The sequence below is a fragment of the Pituophis catenifer genome, unplaced genomic scaffold (assembly GCF_029215685.1).
Source record: "Pituophis catenifer annectens isolate HBS135680 unplaced genomic scaffold, rPitCat1.0.hap2 SCAF_8, whole genome shotgun sequence".
Classification (NCBI taxonomy): Eukaryota; Metazoa; Chordata; class Lepidosauria; order Squamata; family Colubridae; genus Pituophis; species Pituophis catenifer.
In genome coordinates, this window is record NW_027256888.1 from 70,444,377 (window position 1) to 70,466,710 (window position 22,334).

Here is a 22,334-nt window from a genome sequence, read left to right on the forward strand (position 1 = left end):
CTTCTTTTTTGGGTAGCCCCAACATCCTTTTCCAAAATAATATTTCTGCCCCAGGTCTAGATTTTCAGCTCCTGTGGCTGGAAAAATTATAAATATATAATTATATATATTATATATATATAATTATATATAAAAAATTGTATATTGTTTTGTTTATCATTTTTAATTAATGGGGCCAAATTTATATATATCTTTTAACTGTATTTTAATATTTGTATTTGATGTTTTTACTTGGCTGTTCACCGCCCTGAGTCCTCAGGGAGAAGGGTGGTATACAAATTCAAAATAAAATAAAATAAAATAAATAAAATGTACCGAGTTTTGGTGTATCCAGCACACAACGATCTACATTGGAAGGGCTATCAAAATAAATGCATCGAACCATGCATAAGCAATGAGGATGCTTGACGGTCCTTCCATGCCTGGGTTTACCTCTCTATCTTTTTGTTCTTTAAATTTAAATGATGGGGAAGAGTGATTTATAACAAGTCCTCCTCTGGGAATTCCATGAAAATTTCAAAAAGTGCCCTCAATATTATACAGCAAATCTTTCCAAGGGAAAACAGCAATTAAACCATTTGAACTTTTTTGAGATCTGGGATATTTCCAGGAACATTAGAAAGTTCAAATAAAACCATTATGTGGTAGGTTTTGGTTTTTTTAAATTTTTGATAATTCACTGGCTATTATTTACTTGTCCTCACTTGTTTTCGGCATCAGCTTGTCTCCAGAAATGAAACCTGGTAAACATTTTGTTTACTTACAAACAGTTCGGCACAGTGGCAAATTCTGAAGAGTTGCTGACTGGAAAAATTTATTCATCTATTAGAAGAGCTAGGCAGGATGGAACCTGCACTCTGCTTAAGTAAGACCGAAGCCTTGGCAGAGATGTTAATCTTCAAGAAAACCCAACGCTATTCTCTAAAATCCCTTGAGCTTTCTTCCCACATACATTTATCTCCTCACACACTTCTGGGGTTTTTTTTTTTTCCCCCCTACAGAACAAAACCAAATAAAAATCACACTGGAGTCTACGCAGGGGGAGGAGACTCAAATTTGAAATGGTTGTTAAGGAAGCAGCAGCTAAGATATACCAGCAAAAGCCCTGCTATAATTTTAAAACATTCCTGGGATTTCAAACACAGTCAAGCTTAAGGCAAACATCTAATTTTGCTAGGGAAAAGATCTTATTTATATCCTGTATTTCAGAAACAAATTGTTTGTGTGTGTAGGGCAAATAATAGATAGTCCTTGACTTACGACCACAACTGAGCCCAAATTTTCCAAAATGGGATCACATGACTCCAGGACACGACAACTATCGTAAGTATGAGTCAGTTGCCAAGCAGTTGAATTTTGATCAATTGTGACCACGGGAATGCTGCAGTGTGAAAAACGGTCATAAGATAAGTCACTTTTTTCAGTGCCGTTGTAACTTCAAACGGTCACTAAATGAACTGTTGTAAGTCAAGAACTACCTGCAAATGAAATAAAAAAAAACCTCACTGACTGCATGGAACTGATAGCCTATTTTTCTCAATTGTTGCCAACTGCATTGAAGCAAGTAGTTCTTAGAAATACCCAAATTATCTCCTTTACGCGTTAAAAAAAAAGTTGATAGAATATCATGTTGTTCCCAAATTCCAGGCAGCTAATTTAGGGCAAACATACATTTCAAGACAATTAAAGCAGAATATCCATATTTAAATGTTCAAACAAACAGAGATAGCTGTTAGCTTTCGGTCAAATAAAAAAGATTGTGAACATTACAGAAATAAATAAGAGGAATACAGAAAACTGCCTTACACCTGGTAATTCAGCCCAATACCATATACTTCAATTGGCAGTTGTTCTTAATGGTTGCAGATTGAGACTTTAACTTGATCTGTTTTCAATCCTTTTAAAAAAGACTGAATCTACGCTCCTAAATGGATCAAGGCATAAGCAAGGACCCAAAGAGGCAGCTCTTCATAGATAAATTGGGTTTTCATTGATAACATACGAAGTCTCTTAAATTGTAATAGCCTTACTGCTCAGCCTGCAATGGAAACTCTGCATGCAAACTGTGAGAGCCAGTTTGCTCTAGTTGTTAAGGCATCAGGCTGGAAAGCTGGAAACCAGGAAACTCTGAGTTTTAATCCCATTTTAGACATAAAAGCCGGCTGGGTGATTTTGGGCCAATGATTCTAATCACAGGGCTGTTGTTGTGGGGAAAATAGGAGGAGGAGGAAGTATTAGGTATGTTTGCCACTTTGGATTATTCATAAAAATGATGCAGGCGGGAAATAAATAAATAATTTCCTTATTGATGGCTAAAGGCTAAAACAAGTCTACCAGCTGAAAATTCAAGCAATAACTATTCAACTTTAGGTTCTTACTACTATATGCAGCCTTCTGAGAAACTCTACTATAAAGGTAGTTTGAAAAACGCGGTTTTGTTATCTCAAATATTTCATTAACATCTTCCCCCAAACCTTTCAGAATCTTTCAGAATTTCAGCTTCCTTTCAACCACTGAATTGGTGAAGTTCCAATACATTAAATTTCAAGAAATCTGCTCTTCCTCATCAATTCAAATAAACATAATTAATTAATTCATTTGCCAATGGAATGTATTTCTCTGACCTCGTCGAACTCATTGAATACTTCGTTCAAAAGAGTAATAATCATGTTTACTAACGTTATAGTAACCTTATAATTTTATATCTCTGCAAGTACAGAATCTCTATTTGAAGCATGTAAATGCAATGCCAGAGTCTAAGTTGTTCTTTCTGCAGTAGCCACATTCCAATTAAGTTAAAGCTACCTGCAATAAATCTCCTCTCATTCACTAATGACTGGCAGATTTCGCTAATGAATGACAAACACACCAAGGGGAAAAAAATGCAATGACTTACGATGTCCGTTGCTGAGAAACAGACAAAGTCTTCAAAGGCGTATCACACTGCTCTGAAAGACAAGAAGGGGGGAAGGGGGGGAGAGAAGATTTGGGGTGATGAACATTTCTGATCTTTTGCAGTTTTCTGTTGTCTTTTCACCTTTCTCTCTCTCTCTCTCTCTGTATGACTTTTAGGATGGAGATAATTAATTCACAATATATATGACTTGGGCAATACTACAGACCTGAAAATTTTTCCATTTTTATTTTTATTCCTTGGGAGGTTAAAAAAAAAAGAATGATACCTCCAAATGGTCTCAAAGGTACCTCCCCCCCCCCCCTTCAAAAGGCAACTGGACTGTTTTTTTCCCTTGAGGAAGAAGAAAACGTTTGGCTTCTCATCCAAGAAGCTTCATCAGTTCTGATGGGGAGGAGAGAAAATTGTTTCTTCTTTTAAAGAAAAAAGGCCCATTAAGTCAACTATGATCTTGGATGACTGAGAATCTCCACAGACATTTACCTCCAAACAGCTTGAGGGTTTTTTTTAAAAGGAACTTTGTAACGAGTTTGATTTGTCTCTGCCTCATTAAATATTATAAAGTTGGCTAAATATAAACAGACTGAAGCTAAAACAGACTAGCTTGAGAGAATGGCTGCCAATTGAGAAAGGAGTAAGAATCCATAAAGCTCTTTTCTTTTTAAAAGAGGGCAGAATTAATCCATGTTCCCGTCTAATATTCATTACATTGTCACCAGAGGTGGGTTTCACATATTTTACCATCGGTTTGCCATGCGCATGTGCACCTTCTGCGCGTACACCTGCCTTTGGTGCATGTGTTTTGCTCGTGCACGCGCCTTCCGTGCATGAGCCTTCCGTGCATATGCCCGGCCTCAAAAACGTCAAAAACTGGGGGTGGAGGGGATGCACCCGTGAACTCCGCTATCGGTTTGCCTGAACTGGTCCGAACTGGCTGAATACCATCTCTGATTGTCACATAAGAGACGTACAAAATGACTACATTTTAAAGGACGATAGGTGGATGATGTTTTCTAACAGCAGTAATAATTTCCATTGTCAGAATAATCTGAAGCAACAGATTTCAATATTTCATCACTGCCCGCATCTCCATAGGCATCCTCATGCTTTTCTTTTTCACATCTTATGCAAATGTGTTAGTGACACGATAGCACATACATTTTTTTTAAAAAAATGTTATTCTTTTTTTAAAGCTTGATTTTTTATTGATTAAATTGTACATCACCCAGAGAAAGATGGCGGTTTAAAAAGTGTGAAACAAACAAACAAATAAATACATAATGAATGAATAAATAAATATGCCTTGTGACATCTAAAAGGAGTAGAGGATGGGAACCACCATTTTGGTTTTTTATAAACCAAATCCAAATATCTTCAACAATGAGTTGGAACAAGGCATTCTTCTGCAAAGGTAAAGGTTTCCCTGTCAGTTGTGTCCGACTCTAGGGCAGGATGCTCATCTCTGTTTCTTAGCAAAAGTAGCCACTGTTGTCCGAAGACAATTTGCATGGTCATGTGGCCAGCATGGCTAATATGCCAAAGACACTCGGAATACCTTCCCACTGAAGTGGTACCTATTTATCTACTCAATTTGCATGCTTTTGAACTGCTAGGTAGATAGGAGCTGAGCTAAGTAATGGGAGCTCATCCTGTTGCGCAGACCTCGGGTCTCAAACCCAAGTTGTCAGCTCTCCTGCTGACAAGCTCAGCATCTTTAAGATCATCTTCTGTAGGCCTAACAAAATCCAGAAATCCTAGGCATTGCCACCTACCAGATGGTGAGTGGCATGTCTTTCTTTCTTTCTTTCTTTCTTTCTTTCTTTCTTTCTTTCTTTCTTTCTTTCTTTCTTTTTCTTTCTTCTTTCCTTCCTTCCTTCCTTCCTTCCTTTCACAGTGGTCCTTCAAAAATCTCAACATGGAAAATTCAGCTGAAGCTAAACAATGTATTGCTCACATGCTGAAACTATTTCAGTTTAATTTCAAGAAAGCAGGGACTGTTTTCTGAATCTTGTAGCATGGAGATGAAGGAGGGGAGAAAATGTATGGTTGATACAAAAGAGATGGCATTTCAGGACACAGGAGTAAAATGTATTACTCTTTAAGAGATAATTGGTTAATAAGAAAAGAATTTGGAGGGACAATGACACTGACAAACCACAGTCTTAACAATCTTCTGTTAGAAATGCTGTGGAATGGATGCTCAGTGCAGAAACTTTGATCAGATGACTTCCACAGGCTCACCTCCTAAAATTTATCAGAACCAAAGACTGCTTCACTTAATCTCTAGCCAAAAGCCTGAGAATCCACTCAAGCCACTCGCTTTTGTTCACGTTTCATGTTACATGAATATAAATTCTGTGTAATCTGTCAAAATGAACAAATAACAGCAGGATGCAGCCGTTTATAAGTTTAGACTGTGGTCTTTATACTTACTCTGAATTACTGATCCAGGCTGCTGGGTTTCCTAGAAAGCAGAAAAAGGGGGGATTTTTATATACAACCCAATAATTTTAGGGGTAAAGTAAACATAAGCAAACTTAAGCTAATGCCTCACTTTTCTTTTCTGTTTAGCAAGAAAAATACTGCACTATTTACATTCCTCTTTCTTCTTTATCATAATAAATATTTATTCTTTAAAGTTACCATCATCATATTATTACACTATCATTATACTGCATAGTACTTTCTATAGTACTAATGTTAACATTCTAAATGGAAAAGAATAGAAAAGAAAATAGGGAAATTATGCATTTATTTCATTTACTGTTGTCAGGCACAAGAAACCAGGAGCCAGGATAGAGTAGAGAAAGCACTGTGAGCTTATTTCAAGCAACATATACCCAAGAATATGAATTAATAACAGTCAAGGCTCCAGTTAAGAATCATGGACTTCAAAGGGGGCTGGACTTGGGTCTCTTTTGCGAGTGTGCGGACTCTAGACTGATGATGTGTTTCACCCCACCCTTGGGCTCAGCCTGGTCATCTCCTACAACTTGCACTCTATTTTGTTCACATACCGACACATACCACCAACTCTCATGATGGCTTACAAAACTAGCAGGGTAGGAACAAGAAGCACTAGAAGAAAAATGTTTTCAAATGTGAAAGAAACAGGGCAAAAATCAAACCTCTGTTAAGCAATTCCAGGATGTTATAAGTAGCTAAAAAGCACAAGCAGAATAAGAGTAGCAGTTGTGAGATTATTAATATCAAATCATGCAGCACGGTGGCTCACGTGGTTAGGATGCTAAATTGGAGGTTAGTAAGCCCGCGTTCAAGGCCCGAGTGCTGTCCTGGGATGGGGTGAGTTCCTGTCCTTCGCTCCAGCTCCTGTCGGGGACGTGAAAGGAGCCCGCAACTGGGTGTCCTCCGGGCAACGGTGATATCACTGGTTAATTCTTTCAACTTAGAAGGTCTCAATGCTTCTGACATGAGTGCAATGCAGGGGTGGGTTCTACTTACCTTTACTACCGGTTCACATCGTGCCCACATCTGCGCATGCGCAAATCACTTATGATGACGTTTGAGTCAGTGGGTGGAGCCTCCTGCCGGTTTTACTACTGGTTCTATAGAACCAGTCCGAACCGGGGGCAACCCACCACTGGTGCAATGCAATTGACATCAAATTGCATTGCAAATTGCAAGACTCAGGAATTATGTCTTTGGGCACAATGAATAAATCTAGCATAGAGCTAATTTGTTCTGGATGCTCTACACAACTCCTAAAATAATCAGGCAAGTATGACCATAATGGGGATTCTGGGAGTTGCATCTACTCTTGTGGAGTGTATTCCCAGGTTGTAGAAGGCTTTGGGCATTTAAGCTACATGTTAAACAAAACAATGATGCCAAAAACATAAACATAACGAATATTTACATGCGCACAGAGATTAGTTCAAAGCAACAGTTGCATGAAAGAAACTATCTTTTTATGATTGTTTGTTTTGTCCTGCAAACTTTTCCTCTCTGCTAGAAACAACACATGCTAAAAGGAGTTGAATGACATACATTAATTCACATAGATGGAATGAAAAGATTTTGTTTCTTCACCTTTACAGGAAATGGAAACTTTGAAGGCTCAGCTGTGCTAGGAGTATGGATAGCTGTCAAAGGAGGTGGCCATGAATGGGTCATTTCCTGAGAAGAAATTGAGAAGAACAATAATCAGCTCTTAATTCCTAACTTTATTACTTCCTCAGATGCAAAAAAAGAATAAGAAAACCTTCCAACAGTAACATGGGGATGTAACTGAAACGTTATTTTTCTAGGCTTTTGCAACCTAGAGTTGGAAGTGATCTTTGAAATTATCATCAAAACAGTCAGACCTTTGATTCCTTAATATTTGAACACTCTGCATTCCGAGGCATGCATGCTATCCTCTTCTCCTGTCACATTCCTTTATCTTCTATTTCCTCTCTACAGTTTTGAATGTGATAAATAATAGCAATGTGTGGGGGCAGCATTAAAAGAGAAAGAATATCACAATACGCATAGGAAACCCAATCCAAATTCTACCCCTCCTTTTCTTTTTTCTGAATTTAGTTTATACTATCTTTTAGTATTGAAAAACTCTTCAATCAAAAGTATTTAAAAAAAAAAAAGGAAACCCAATCAAAAAAGTGTTATTTGGATTCCCAACTTGTGTTTCTTCCAACAAGCCAAAGTTTGAAGTGAAACTGTCTTTGGGATTCTTGCTTTATTAAAGATAAAACAAACCACACATTGGATTCCCTTATAAATTTAAGCTTGGATAGGAAGTTCTTGGTCATCTGTGCTAAGATGAGGAGCCCAGCAGGACACAAGAATGCTTTTTTTGTAACCAATAAGCCAAAATTTCAGAGAATGATAGCTCATCCGCTTGGATAAACACAAGACAATGTATTGTTTGTAGTCCTTCTATTTTTTTTCTTTTTTCTTTTTTTTGGCCTGGAACCAGAAATTATTTAAAACATTCAAGATGGTATTCTGCTTGAAGCCTACTGATTAAGTTCTGCAGCAAAGAAACATGAACAGCATTATAGTGGGGAGGGGGTAGTTTTTTTTTTAAAAAAACCCATGAAATTAGCACTGCTTCCTTTATGGCATCTTTTTCCTCTTAATGCGAATATACTCACCTTCAAAATTTCTTCAACACAATGGGCTTCATTGGAGTAAGACTGCTGAAAAACATAAAGAAAGGAATTGTAAATCCATGAATTAGGAGTACATTCATGTACAGAAAGTTAAATCACAATACAAAGATTTTGATTTACAATATCTATTGCAAGAGAAAACGGGAGTGGTGAATGTTGGTATGAACATTTTCTCTCCCTACTTTTTGGGTTAAAAGGAGATTCCACCCCCCCTTTCAGTTCAACTATACAGCAAAACCTGATTAAAGACTACAGATGATAGAGCTAAGCCCAACAGTGAGCAACAAGCGATTGTGCTATTTAACTGGCTGAAGTTGTGGTAGTTACCTTAACCTTAACTAATAGGAATTCCTGCATGGAGGTGAGTTATTTCATCTGCAAGTCAAACCTGAGCTTCATGCCTTAAGAAGGAATTTCTCACACCATGCCATCACTGTCGTGAACTATTTTTGCTGCTGCCTGGAAAGCACACAATATATTCACCACAGGAAGCTGCTCTCTTGAGAAATAGGTCTAGTAACTGCCATTAGAGGCTATTCTCCAAAGAATAATCCCGCTTCAACTATAGCTGAAGCGGTGTTTTTTTTTCCCCACTCTGTTTCTTTCAAGACTGATGCCACACCCCATCACTGCTCTGAATGCTCAGAAATTCACCTCCGTCCATTACACACATGCTTAAATGCTCCAGCCTTCAGAGGGAAGTAATTTTCATCTATAGTACTGAGAATAAGGCAAGTCTCGGCATGATTCCAGCATATTATTCCAACATGTTTTAGCTTCCAACAGTGAATTAGAGCCAAGCTTCTTCAAACAGAAGGCAAGTGCTTAAGACAACTGCTTAAAATTAAAGGGGGGGGGGAATCTTTAAGAAATAACATTCATAATTAAGCACTGTATAAAGTACCAGAGTAATCTAACAACAACGAGAAATCTAAAACCAAAATGTTGGTGAGAAATTTGTGAACAATATGAACATTTCGAGGAGTCCTCCCACATCTTTCGTCTGATCTCTCTCATCTCCTCCACGGTTCAACTACAACAACTACAGTAAGGTAAAGGTTCCCCTCACACATATGTGCTAGTCGTTCCCGACTCTAGAGGGCGGTGCTCATCTCCGTTTCAAAGCCAAAGAGCCAGAGCTGTCCGAAGACGTCTCCGTGGTCATGTGGCCACGGAACGCTGCTACCTTCCCACCAAAGGTGGTCCCTATTTTTCTACCTGCATTTTTTACGTGCTTTCGAACTGCTAGGTTAGCAGAAGCTGGGACAAGTAACGGGAGCTCACCCCGTTACGCGGCACTAGGGATTCAAACTGCTGAACTGCCGACCAAGCTCAACATCTTAGCCACTGAGCCACCGTGTCTCTCCAGCAACTACAGTACAACCCTTAATTTGCTGGACTGTGTAGAGAGATTCCTCAGCCCCCATCCCAATACACAAACTCTGCACCTTTCATCCTTACATTCTTCCTATCTTCATCCTTTTCGTTTTCTTATCATTCTGTGCATTTATTTATCAAAAATTATTAATGAAAGCATTCCATGTCTATGCACCAGGTCAGCCATTCTAAGAAAGTTCTCCCCAGTGACCAGTCTTTTTTTATTTTGCAACCCAAAGTCAAATGGGATACATTGTTTTGTCTTTTTGGTAATTTTTTTTAGTAATTGTACATCTTTCCATCTTTTAGCAGCTATCAATGCACATGAAGGTCCTTCTGTAACGAAATGTTTTCCAATGGCTGAAACCAAAGTTAAGTTGTAGGACTGATTCACAAATTTTACAGTAGATTAAGACTTCCCGGCAGATTGTAAGCAACTTGAAGGGGATCACACTGTTGCCTTAGAACTCAAACTTGGGTTTTTGAGTATTACTCATCTAATGAAATAATTTGCTTTACTGGGAGGGGAGCACAGAAGTTCATCAGTTTAGGGGTCAGAATATCACAATATTTGAGAATCACAGGGCTATAATTTTAGAGAAAGCATGCATTGTTTTCTGCATCTTAACCAAATTGCATAGCGGATAGATTTATATTCAAACAAAGATCCACTGTGTTTATGAGCCAGTGTGTGGAAGGCAGGATGCTCAAAATACGTCTTTGATCAAGGCAAGATTATACTTACTGCATCATATTATATTTGACTCCTGCAAGGAACTGCAAGCCTAGTAAAGCTACATGAGGGGCATATTCACCCCAAGATCTATTTTACAGCCCCTTACCTCCCCTAAAGTGAGATGTATGCTTCCTCAGAGCTTTCATTTTTGTTAGAAAAGGTCATAAAGAAGAATAGTTGATTTGATATAGTCTCTCTAATTTCCAAACATCATAATTGCAAATAGCCAGGAACCATTAAAAAAAAAAAAAAAGGAAAGAAGACTTGGCTGGAAGGATGGAATGCTGTCCTTTGCATGTCGATTTAACAATCAGAAATAATATTTTCAGGAAGTTTCCTCTCTGCTATGGTTTTTAGAAAACTAGTGAGGATATAGTTTTGCTCAGATAGAAATGGGTGTATATTAATGATGGTTTCTCCTAATTTTTCCTCATTATCCGAGCCCTGAATTAAAGTGGATGTTTGTTCTTTTTCAAATCAGATAAAGAAAATCAAGAAACCACTTATTACTGTATAACATTAATCCGAATTTCTGTCTAGACTGGGAGATACAGGTCCTTGCTTAACAGCACTCAGCATGGGGCGAGTTCTCATCTAATGGCAAGATTCAAACGAATGGCTACCCTACCCGGCTAACATTCACGGTGTCTATTATACCTCCCGCAATTCTCACTGTATTACAAAGTGCTCTTGAACAAACAGCAAGTCTTTCCTTTTGCTCTTCATTGAGTACAGCAAACACACCAGGGCTATTTATAACACCCATAAAGCAGTAACACCTTCTGGGTTCAAAACACTTTCGTTTTACCAGAGACCGAAACCTGAGGCTCGGAAAAGAAACCGGTTCAAGATATTGCTTGTATGATTTTTATGACCCAATCCTGAAAGGTTTTATTCCTAGTCAATGTATTCATTTTCTCCTTTTTTATTAACTTGCCGAACCAGTCAATAAAGAAAAGGAGTTTGCTTTCATGCCTGTTAGGTATGTGAAACAGGCAAAAGGACGGCCATTACAAAACACTGTGAAGTGCACACAAAATTTCCAAGTTTCACAAGAACTTCTTCTGGCCGCTAGGCTAAATGTAAATTTAATTTAATTTAACTTAATTTAATTTAACTTATCGCATTTCTATGCCGCCCAACTCCCGAGGGACTCTGGGCGGCTTACAGCAAAAATAATGTAAACATATCATATTTTCTCTTCCAACATGGTGGACTCCGATTTCTACATTGAAAGAGGAGCCTCTTTGGAAAAAGATGGCAGGCCACACCGTTCATAGGCGTAAACAATTAAAACTTGTGTTGTCATATAATCAGGCACGAGTCACTTAACGTCTGCCTTGCTTAGCAACGGAAATTCTGGTCCCAGTTGTGGTTGTAAGACGAGGAACACTTGTCCATACTATTAGCAATATATAATGAAACAAAACTGTCAGACTACACAGTACACTTTATGATCAAAGATGGTATTCATCAGGTTCTGACCAGTTCTGGAGAACCGATAACGGACATTTTGGGTAGTTCGGAGAACCAGTAAATACTATCTCTGACTGGCCCCGCCCCCATCTATTCTCTGCCTCCTGAGTCTCAGCTGATCGGGAGGAAATGGGGATTTTGCAGTAACGTTCCCCTGGAGTGGGGAGGGAATGGAGATTTTACAGTATCCTTCCTTTGCCACACCCACCAAGCCACGCCACGCCCACAGAACCGGTAGTAAAAATTTTTGAATCCCACCACTGTTTATGATCCAACCTGAAGCTGAAGCGAACTGCAGATAGAAAAACATTTTCATGGAAACTGGAGAATACTAAATGGAAGGAGAAAATGTGCTCTCTCAGTTCCTTCTTTAAACATTTTTAATTTATATGCTGCTGCATTTTCAAAAACAAAAGCCCTGCTCCTGATACGTTCTGAGGCCAACCTTTTTTCCTTATTCTGCTTTGAGGAGGCATTTGTGTCCACAAACCCATCCTTTATACTTTCATCTGCAGAAGTTTCCATTGTCACCACAATTCTCTTGCTTTTGTACATATGGTTAAATGTGTCTTCGATTTCGTCTATTCCGTTTTAAAAAGGAAACTACACTCCAACATTTTTTCAGTTTCCACATCAGGAAAAAAAAAAAAACCTATAAAGCAAGAGTGGGGAACTACAGGCCCTTTTATGATTTGTGGACTTCAACTCCCAGAATTCCTGAGGCAGACATGTTGGTTTAGGAATTAAAAAGTCCATAAGTCGTAAAGGGGCCATATAGTTTCCCACCTCTACTCTGAAAGTATATTTTCTGGTTTTCCAGTGAGAGAATTTGCATGCACAATGCCCAGTTGCATGCACAATGCCCAGTATCAACACCTTTTCTTAAACTATATCACAGTGTGCACAGATTTTAATTGTGTACGTGGTCAGTCTGCTACAAGGGAACCTTAGCATTTATCTGCTAAACCACAAGTCAGCAATAAATCCTCTGGATGGCCTTTAGCTCGGTTGCTCACTCTCTCAGCCTCAATTTGTACTTGGTAAAATGAGAACAAGAGTCACCTTCCTCTCTGAATCAGCAAGCAAGCAATATATATCAGCCAAGACAATTGCTCTGCAAATTATTAATAATAATCTTTTTTCATAAGTGCATCAAAATGGTTTTAGGCATTTGGGAGTTAAGTGCATCCCAATTAGAATTATAAAATAATATAAGCCAATCTGAAGGGCATCAAATTGAAGAAGACTTAGGCTGAAGAAATTGTGCGAGATAAGAAAATGTCTGATAATGTTCTGATATTTTCTTAAAGTTCCTCAGCACATCGAAAGGCCATTGCAGGTCACGGAGGCCAAGTTGGCAGAGCGATCAGTCTGTGATTATTATTTTTTTTTAACGAAATTCCAATTGTAATTTTGATTCCCTTGGAAAATCCTTTGCAACAGTTGGGATTTCAAATCTACATTCATCCCGATAATTGTCTTAACTTGGCTATTAACTGCCTCTTTCACATAGGAAGAAAAGGATGACGCTTCCTCCCAAAGCCACTCTTATAATCATCTTCCAAAGTGTCGGTTCAGAAAATGGTTATTGTTGCAAAAACCTAGTTTTTGTAAGGAATCCATTTTCAATAGAGATTGAGAGGCATCTTCTTTTTCAAAAGGAAAAGTTGGATGGCTTTCATGTGGATTTTTAAAATTTTTTAAATAAGTAGGGGAGTAGATATGCTTGATTGCTAAACACAGAAAATTTAGAGCCAAAGCTGCCAATTATATATTTATTTATTTTACTCCTGTGCTGTTGTTATTAGCAGGAGAACTTGTAACATAGGAAAGAGGCAACCAAGAACTAAAAAACTTTAGTCCTAGAATTTGCTTTTCAGTGCTGTGCTATAGGTGAAAAGACTGTTCGAAATACCAATGTTTTGTACCAATGTTTGTGTCACTCTCTTCAACAGTAATAAAGTTGGAAGGGACCTTGGAGGTCATCTAGTCCAACCCCCTGCTCATTCAGGATACCTGTACTAGTGATTCGAACCAGGGGTGAAATCTAAAATTTGTTACTACCAGTTCTGTGGGTGTGGCTTGATGGGGGTGGTAATGTGACATAGTGGGCGTGGCCAATTTTTTTTTTTTAACTTTTAAAAGCATTTTTTCGGCCGAAGAGGTTGCAGAAAAAAATGCTTTTAAAAGCCTCTGATGATCAGGCAACTCAGCTGGGATTGCCAGAGGCTTTTAAAAGCATTTTTTTCTGCAACCTCTTCGGCCAAAGAGGCTGTAGGAAAAAAAATTGCTTTTAAAAGCCTCTGACAATCCCAGCTGAGCTGCGTGATCATCAGAGGCTGGTTTTTTTTACTTTTAAAAGCATTTTTTAGGCTGAAGAGGTTGTAGAAAAAATGCTTTTAAAAGTAAAAAAAAAACAGCCTCTGATGATCACGCAGCTCAGCTGGGCATTGGGTGGGGGGGGCGCAGGGATTTTTGCTACCGGTTCTCCGAACCACCCGCCGCCATTGCTACCGGATCGGGCGATCTGATCCGAACCGGGAGCATTTCACCCCTGATTCGAACTGCCGAACTACTGACCTTTCTGATCAACAAGCTCAGTGTTTTAGCCACTAAGCCACCTAACATCTTAGCCCACCTAACATTTTATTCCCCCTTTAAAAAAATCCTCTTGTGCCAAGGCTGCTACCAAACCTACAAAAGCTACGAAGATAGCTTGTTTGCATATTCTTCCTTTAAACTGACAGCCAGCAGAATGTCTGCAATTACTAATATCTGTTTCACATTTGTGACTAGTTGAACGCAAATGTCAGCTAGGAACAAAACCTAATTCCCTGAATTTTAGCATTCTCAAAGGCCAACTAGTCCGATCTCCCACAGGATGCAATAAAACTTGTTTTATTGAATGCATGTGCATTTGCATGTCCTGGTTATTCCCCTCCCCCCCTTTTTTTGGGGGGGGGAATTCAGATTTGCAAGTCTTCTTGTTGGTGGCTACAAATCATTAGTTAAATCCAAAAAACAAACAGGGAAACTTTTAAATATATGTAAAACATACCGCTCCAGGACACGAATAGAACATTCTGAACTTCTTCAGAACGATCTGTGACTTCTCCATATCATGATGATTTGGCTGACCAGTGTCTGAAACAGTAAGTTCTACACATACATAACACACACACACACACACACACACACACACACACACACACACACACTTTATAATAAGCTGTCTGCTGTGGCTCAGGCAAAACATGAGCAAGGATACGTGACCCACACTGACCTAGCTTATATAATAAAAAGAAAAATCCGGCCTACAGAGTGAATTTGGACTGAGAAGACTGAACTCTAGTAACGGATCAGTCCTTTATATTCTTAGGACAAATAGCTTCAAGGTCCTACATTCTCCAAATAAATTGGATGTGACACAACAATTCCGAGCAGCCCAAGTTTTATGAAACTTATAGCTGAACATGTTTGAAGAAGATACAAGATCAGAAGGCCCACCCTACACTTTACTCTTGTGTAGGCTTGAGCGAAAGGGATGCGGTGGCTCAGTGGCTAAGACGCTGAGTTTGTCGATCGAAAGGTCGGCAGTTCAGTGGTTCGAATCCCTAGTAATGGGGTGAGCTCCCGTTACTTGTCCCAGCTTCTGCCAACCTAGAAGTTCGAAAGCACATTAAAAAATGCAAGTAGAAAAACAGGGACCACCTTTGGTGGGAAGGGAACAGCGTTCCGTGCGCCTTTGGCATTTAGTCCTGCCGGCCACATGAACATGTCTTCGGACAGTACTTGCTCTTCGGCTTTGAAACGGAGATGAGCACCGCCCCCTAGAGTCGGGAATGACTAGCACATACGTCCGAGGGGAACCTTTACCTTTACCTAGGCTTGAACGAAGCTCACCAATTGCCTGGTTTCATAAGATATACAGAAAGAGTCTTCTGAAATAGTTTCTTCTGAATTTACAGTCAGTTGTAATGCAAGCAGGTTTATGGCTAGATATTTCAACATTTTTAAATGTTTTTTTAACGTTTGTACTATGTGTTTTTTATCTTTTGGCTGTTCACCGCCCTGAGTCCTTCGGGAGTAGGGCGGTATATAAATTTAATAAATAAATAAATAAATAAATAAATAAATAAATAAATAAATAAATAAATAAAACAAACAAACAAACAAACAAACAAACATATTCTTTATCTAAATCTATTCTGCCGTGGAAGGAGAAAAGCATAAAACTTTCCTTGTTTACATAAACATCCTTTGTTACTATTGTTAGCCCTGAAGCAGGAAAAAATATTTTTTAAATAAATAAATAAATAAATAAATATGTTAAGGTTTCCCCAAGAATCATCTAATCCGGGGCTGTCAAACTCGCAGACTGAGACCTGATGCATCATGTGCTAGCGATGCCCACGCCCGGTTTAGCGAAGGGGGGGGCAGTTGCAATACGTCATGTGACGCCATGAGTTTGACACCCCTGATCTAATCTGACTCAAATCTTTTGCTGATATATATGGGAGTTAAATTCCACTGTACATAATGATCTTCCTTTTAAAAGAGCAGTTGTTTTAGGTAGTCCATGATTTACAATCATTCATTTAGTGACCGTTCAAATTGATGATTTATCAATTTGCATCTTCAAATGATCAAAATTAGGATGCTTGGCAACTGGCATGTATTTATGACGGTTGCAGTGTCCCGGAATCATGTGATGACCTTTTGCAACCATCTGACAAACAAAATCAATAGGGACGCCAGATTTACCGTATTTTTCGGAGTATAAGTCACACCTTTTTTCCCCCAAAAAGAGGGTGAAAATCTGGGTGCATCTTATACTCTGAATGTAGCTCCACTCAGCTTCTCAAACGGAAGTTTCAGAGGCTGAAAAAAGCATCAGAAACGAAGCTTCAGAAAAGAAGCCCGCAAACAGAGCTTCAGAGGCTTTTTTTCTGAAGCTCTGTTTCAGAGGCTTTCAAAGGCAGAAAACAAAGTTTTTTCTGAAACAAGAGTTTCAGAATTTTCAGAGAAAAAGCAAAGAAAAAAAAGCGAAAAAAAAAAAAAGCAAGGCACAGAGTTCACAACCACGGAACCTGTTGCTAAAATTCACCTCTGGGAACAGCTGATTGGGGGTATTCCTGGAGGCCCATCCACCTGCCAATCAGCTTTTTTCTTATTTTCCTCCCCAAAAACTAAGATGCATTTTATACTCTGAAAAACAGGGTACTTAACAACCATGTTACTAATTGAACAACTGCAGCGATTCACTTAATAACTGTAGCAAGAAAGGTTGCAAAATGGGGCAAAATTCACTTAACAGAACTTTTGGGCTTAGTTGTGAGCATTAGTCAAGGACTCCCTGTATTTTTCAAAGATTACTACATCAACACACTTCTCTTTGTTTGAAATCATCACACCTCTTGTGTTCATTTTGAGCCATGTACTCAGATGATACACTGAATGATTGAGTATGTATTGTTTGTTTGCTTGTTTATAAAATAAATAAAAACTTTTTTAAAAAAAAGACTGAGAAAAATGAACACATTAGCAGCCGTAAATACTTATCTCCATGGGTTTTAAACCTCAAACTTCTCTAGTGTTTTTCATATAATTGTAGGCCACCCATGAGCTAATTCATTCAATATTACTCTCACACACTCACATACACACACACACAAATCCCTATACTGTAATGACATTTTGCTGTCAAAATGGCTCAGATGATAGAGCTCTGTAACTTGTAGAAACTCACTGCTGTTGAGTATGGCTAATGAGTATTGGGTTAACACAAATCTGATTTACCCAAACCTATAATTTCCAGATGTTTTGAGATTACAATTCCAAGAATTCCTCATCACTTCTGTCCCTTTCCTGGGAAGGCCCTGAGTTGGGGTAAAGTTGGTATAATATATGTTGCAATCAAGGCAGAAAGCAAAATAATATATACCAGTGATGGCTAACCTTTTTGCTGTTGCGTACCAAAAGCAGGGCTCCTGCGGGGGGATCGTGCACAGGCGTGCCCACACCCATAATTCAATGTGCCCCGCCCCCACCGCGCATGCATGTGACCCCCCCGCACTCCCCCTACTTTTGGCACATAATGGCACAGTGGGCCCGGTAGGCCTGTTTTTCACTCTCCCCAGGTTCCAGAGACTTTCTTCCCCACACCCCTGGAGGCTCTCCCGAGTCCAGGAACAGCCTTTACCCCGACTTCCGGTGGGTCTGGAAGACCTAAAAATCAGGTGGCCGGCATGCACATGCGCGCTGGAGCTGAACTAGGGCAATGCTCGTGTGCCCACAGATATGGCTCCCTGTGCCATCTGTTCGCCATCACTGCTATACACTATCCAAAAGATAAAAACTAATGTTCTATTGAGATGCTATTTTCTGATTATCAGAATTCTCCACAACTGTAATTTATAGCTTTATTTCAGATGTCACATCAAACCACTGTTAAGAAATACTCCAACTGGGTTCAAACATCATGCCAAGCCTTAATGTACCTTGTTTGGTTTTGGCTTGGTGTGCTGTGAGAACTCAGCTCCAGTAATTTGTAAACATGGTTTATGGCTCAGTAAACATAACAAATTCAGCCAGCCGTCACTTATTCAACAAAATACATGAACTCTGTTTATAGGTTGACACCATGCTTGCTGGACAAACAATAACTCACAACTACTTATGCTTGTGAAGACCTTTGCACCTAGTTTTTATGTTTTTCATTTGTGACTCAGTTCAAATATAATCCAAAAAACATGATTTGACATTATGACTACAAGCAAGCATGGTCCTTGATAGTTTGTTTGCTTACCTATCACTTTCTTGACAAGTGTGAAAGGAAGCTTAATGTTTGCACTTGCAGTTTCCCATTATGGTCTAATATGGGAAATGTTTGTTTTACAATAATTGTTAGGAAAACAGGTTATTACTTAAAGATTTCATCCTATATCTGCTTAGACAAGCCTGGAAAGTATACACTTTTCATTCCAACAGTTAGCATATTGAATGCTAATTTTATACCAAAACACAGATTTAGTTATTTATTTAAAAGCTACAAATTCATAGAGTGGCAGACTGCATGAATTGAATTAAATTGACTGCCAGATTTCAACCTTGTATTGAACGGAGAAGTATCTTGCAGCACATCTATCTTAGCAAAATGCAGTCTGACTCTTCTCTATAATTTCAGTAAGACTGTTCCTTCCTCTTCTACCAGCCCAATTCTCTGCCCCCCCACCCCTACCATCCTAAGATCACACTTGGAATATTGCATCCAGTTTTGGTCACCATGATATAAAAAAGATGTTGAGACTCTAGAAAGAGTGCAGAGAAGAGTAACCAAGATGATTAGGGGACTGGAGGCTAAAACATATGAAGAACGGTCACAGAAATTGGGAATGTCACGTTTAATGAAAAGAAGGACTAGGAATGACATGATAGCAGTGTTCCAATACTTGAGGGTCTGCCACAAAGAAGAGAGGGTCAACCTATTCTCCAAAGTGCCTGAAGGAGAGAAGCAACCTAGAACTAAGGAGAAACTTACTGACAGTGAGAACAATCAACCAGTGGAATGACTTGCCTCCAGAAGTTGTGGGTGCTCCAACACTGGAGGTTTTTAAGAAGAGATTGGGCAGTCATTTGTCTGAAATGGTATAGGACCATGATGGCGAACCTATGGCACGCGTGCCACAGGTGGCACATGGAGCCATATCTGTGGGCATGCGAGCTCCAGCTCCTTCAGGTCTTCTGGGCCCACCGGAAGTAGGGAAACACACTGTTTCCTGCCTCCAGAGGGTCTCCAGGGCGGGGAAGGCCGTTTTCGCCCTCCCCAGGCTCCTAGAGAGGCTCTGGAGCCTTGGGAGAGCAAAAAAATTGGCCTTCCGGTCCCACCGGAAGTCAGCAAATGGGCCGTTTCCGGCCTCTGGAGGGCCTCTGGGGATGTGTGGAAGGCCATTTCCACCCTCCCCAGGCTCCTAGAGAGGCTCTGGAGCCTTGGGAGAGCAAAAAATCGGCCTTCCGGTCCCACCGGAAGTCAGCAAACGAGCCGTTTCCGGCCTCTGGAGGGCCTCCGGGGATGTGTGGAAGGCCATTTCCACCCTCCCCAGGTTCCTAGAGAGGCTCTGGAGCCTGGGGAGAGCAAAAAACAGGCCTACTGGGCCCACCGTGCTATCGCGTGCCAAAAGCGGGGGGGGGGGGATGTCACGCGCGCATGGGTGGGGGCAGGGTGCATAGAATTATGGTGTGGGCACGCACGCACACAAACCCCCCCTGTGCTCCCCCCGCTTTTGGCACACGATGGCAAAAAGGTTCGCCATCACTGGTATAGGATTTCCTGCCTGAGCAGGGGGTTGGATCAGACTCCAAGGTCCCTTGCAACTCTGTTATTCCGTTATCACCCTTTCAATTGTTTGGGAAAGTGATTCTGCAACCATGTATGCCTATTCTCCAACTCAAGAATGCAGTAATGGAGGGAAACCAAAATGGGACCTGATATGAAGATTTCAAATACATGCACAAGCACACACAACACACACACCATAACTATTAACCTTCCTGGCTTCAGTTATACAGGAAAAAGAGGGGCTAAAAGACTGAGAACACAGAAGTCGAAGCCAGCTGGCTCCTTCTCAGAGTAGTAAAAAGTTATGAGACCTGCAGTGCAGTGAACAGTACAGTACAGCCCTGAGGCATCTCCTTATGCAGTTTTGATGAATCACATTTCAAAATGCGGGGCTACCTTTACCAGCATGCACCCTGATTTGCTTAGCTCAGAACGTCTATCTTTTGGAGCTTGTAGGCCTGTTGTTAGAAGATGCTAACAGCCAAACTCTTTTTCTGCATCTATGTGGCCCTAAATTAAAACTCAGCATGCCCAACGTATCTTTGTCACCTTAAATCAAGCACAACGTGTCGCGCCACTGAGCATTTTTCTTCCAATTCAAAACACACGCAGCCGCAAGACGCCTCAACCAGCAAGCCAGCCACATTATTTCCACCACAGAGGCTTGTTTTTGATCAGGCACACAACAACCGAATCTTATCTCATGTTGAAAGTGAACCTGCACGGTACCACAGTTTGACACTGTAAAAGGTGAGGAGATTGTGAACCAGGGCCTCACAAATCGCCACAACCTTTCCATATGCCAGAGACGGGGAAATACCTATGGCCAGTGGGGAAATGTAAAAATTTGTTGCTACAGGTTCTGCGGGCGTGGCTTGGTCATGTGACCGGGTGGGGGTGGTCAACTTTTTTTTCTTTTTTAAAGCATTTTTTTACTACCAGTTCAGGCGATTATGTAGTTAAAAAAATGCTTTTTAAAAAAAAAAAAAAAGGTTCCGACAATCACAGCTGTGCTGCACGATCGTCGGAACCTTTTTTTTTTTTTTCCTTTTTTAAAGCATTTTTTTTACTACCTATTTGCCGGAACCAGTAGTAAAAAAAAAAAAAAAATGCTTTAAAAAAGTTTTTTAAAAAAGGCTCTGACGATTGAGCGGCACAACTGTGATCATCGGAACCCTTTTTTAAAAAACAAAACAAAACATTTTTTTACTACCGGTTCCTGCAAATAAGTAGTAAAAAATGATTTTAAAAAGTTAAAAAAAAAAAAAAAAAGCTTCCGACAATTGCGCGGCACAGCTGTGATCACTGGAACCTTTTTTTTTCTTTTTTAAAGCATTTTTTTACTACCAGTTCCGGCGAATAGGTAGTAAAAAATGCTTTAAAAAAAAAAAAGGCTCCGACTATCACAGCTGTGCCGCGCGATCGTCGGAATGTTTTTTTTAACTTTTTAAAGCATTTTTTTTACTACCGGTTCACCCAAACCAGTAGTTTTTATCACTACCGGTTTGCCCAAACCGGAGCGAACCGGTAGCATTTCACCCCCGCCTATGGCCCTTTTATGACTTGGGGACTTCAGCTCCCAGAATTCCTGAATTCCTGTATGGCTGGCTCAGAAATTCTGAGAGTTAAAGTCCACAAGTCGTAAAAGCACCGTAGGTCCCCCATCCTTGAAATACGCTCTGGAAATTAAGAGGAAGGGACTTACAGATTACTTGCCTTTTGGGTTTAGAAAGACCAGCGTGAGATGCTGCACCGTCTTTTGAAAAATTAGATTTTGCCCAAGGTTCCCCTTGAACACAAAAAATCCCTTAAAAGAGGAAGTAGTGATACAGGCAAATTAGCTGTCACAGAAAGACTTGATAGGATTAACAATGCTAATGATTATACATAGCTCCCAGTTAAGAAAGTTGGCAAGAATTAATGCAAGCTCAGCACTCTTCTTTCCCTCACAAAGGGGAAGGTCATTTCTCCTCCGCCCCGCTCTGCCTGTGCAGCTAGGGGTAATTGGGCTGAAATGGGAGGGAAGAAATTTCCAGGGACTTCTAGTAAGCTTCCCGTTTTTCAAAGGAACACTGCATGACTGTCCTCAGCTATTTCAAATGGGCATGCTTTTTAAACAATGGCTGCGTTGTGTACTTCTAAAATATATGTCTGGAGAAAAGCAAAACATTCTTTTCAGAATTTTACACATTTTTCTGACCCACTAACAGATCATTTAGCTCAGTCTACATTCAAGGCCTCTGATAAAATATTTTTAAAAGAATTCTGATTAATATCTATTTTGGATTTAAAACTCCAGATTTGGTAGTTTTTAAATGATAATTTTAAAAAATTAAAAAAAAAAAACCTGGGAGGATAAAG

The 22,334-nt window shown here is 39.7% G+C and overlaps 1 protein-coding gene across 4 annotated transcripts in view; it reads right to left on the minus strand.

Moving 5' to 3' along the window:
- The window catches only part of AFF1 (ALF transcription elongation factor 1), a 159,258-nt gene that overhangs the window by 48,123 nt on the left and 88,801 nt on the right, over positions 1-22,334 (minus strand). For 3 of the 4 annotated variants that reach the window (XM_070948866.1, XM_070948869.1, XM_070948868.1), the window contains 4 exons: positions 8,029-8,073; positions 6,965-7,051; positions 5,348-5,378; positions 2,897-2,948 (listed from right to left, as the gene is read on the minus strand). In XM_070948866.1, the coding sequence (XP_070804967.1) occupies positions 2,897-2,948; positions 5,348-5,378; positions 6,965-7,051; positions 8,029-8,073 (215 nt within the window). The remainder of the gene's footprint in view (positions 1-2,896; positions 2,949-5,347; positions 5,379-6,964; positions 7,052-8,028; positions 8,074-22,334) is intronic. The other variant, XM_070948867.1, reaches the window with a different exon arrangement.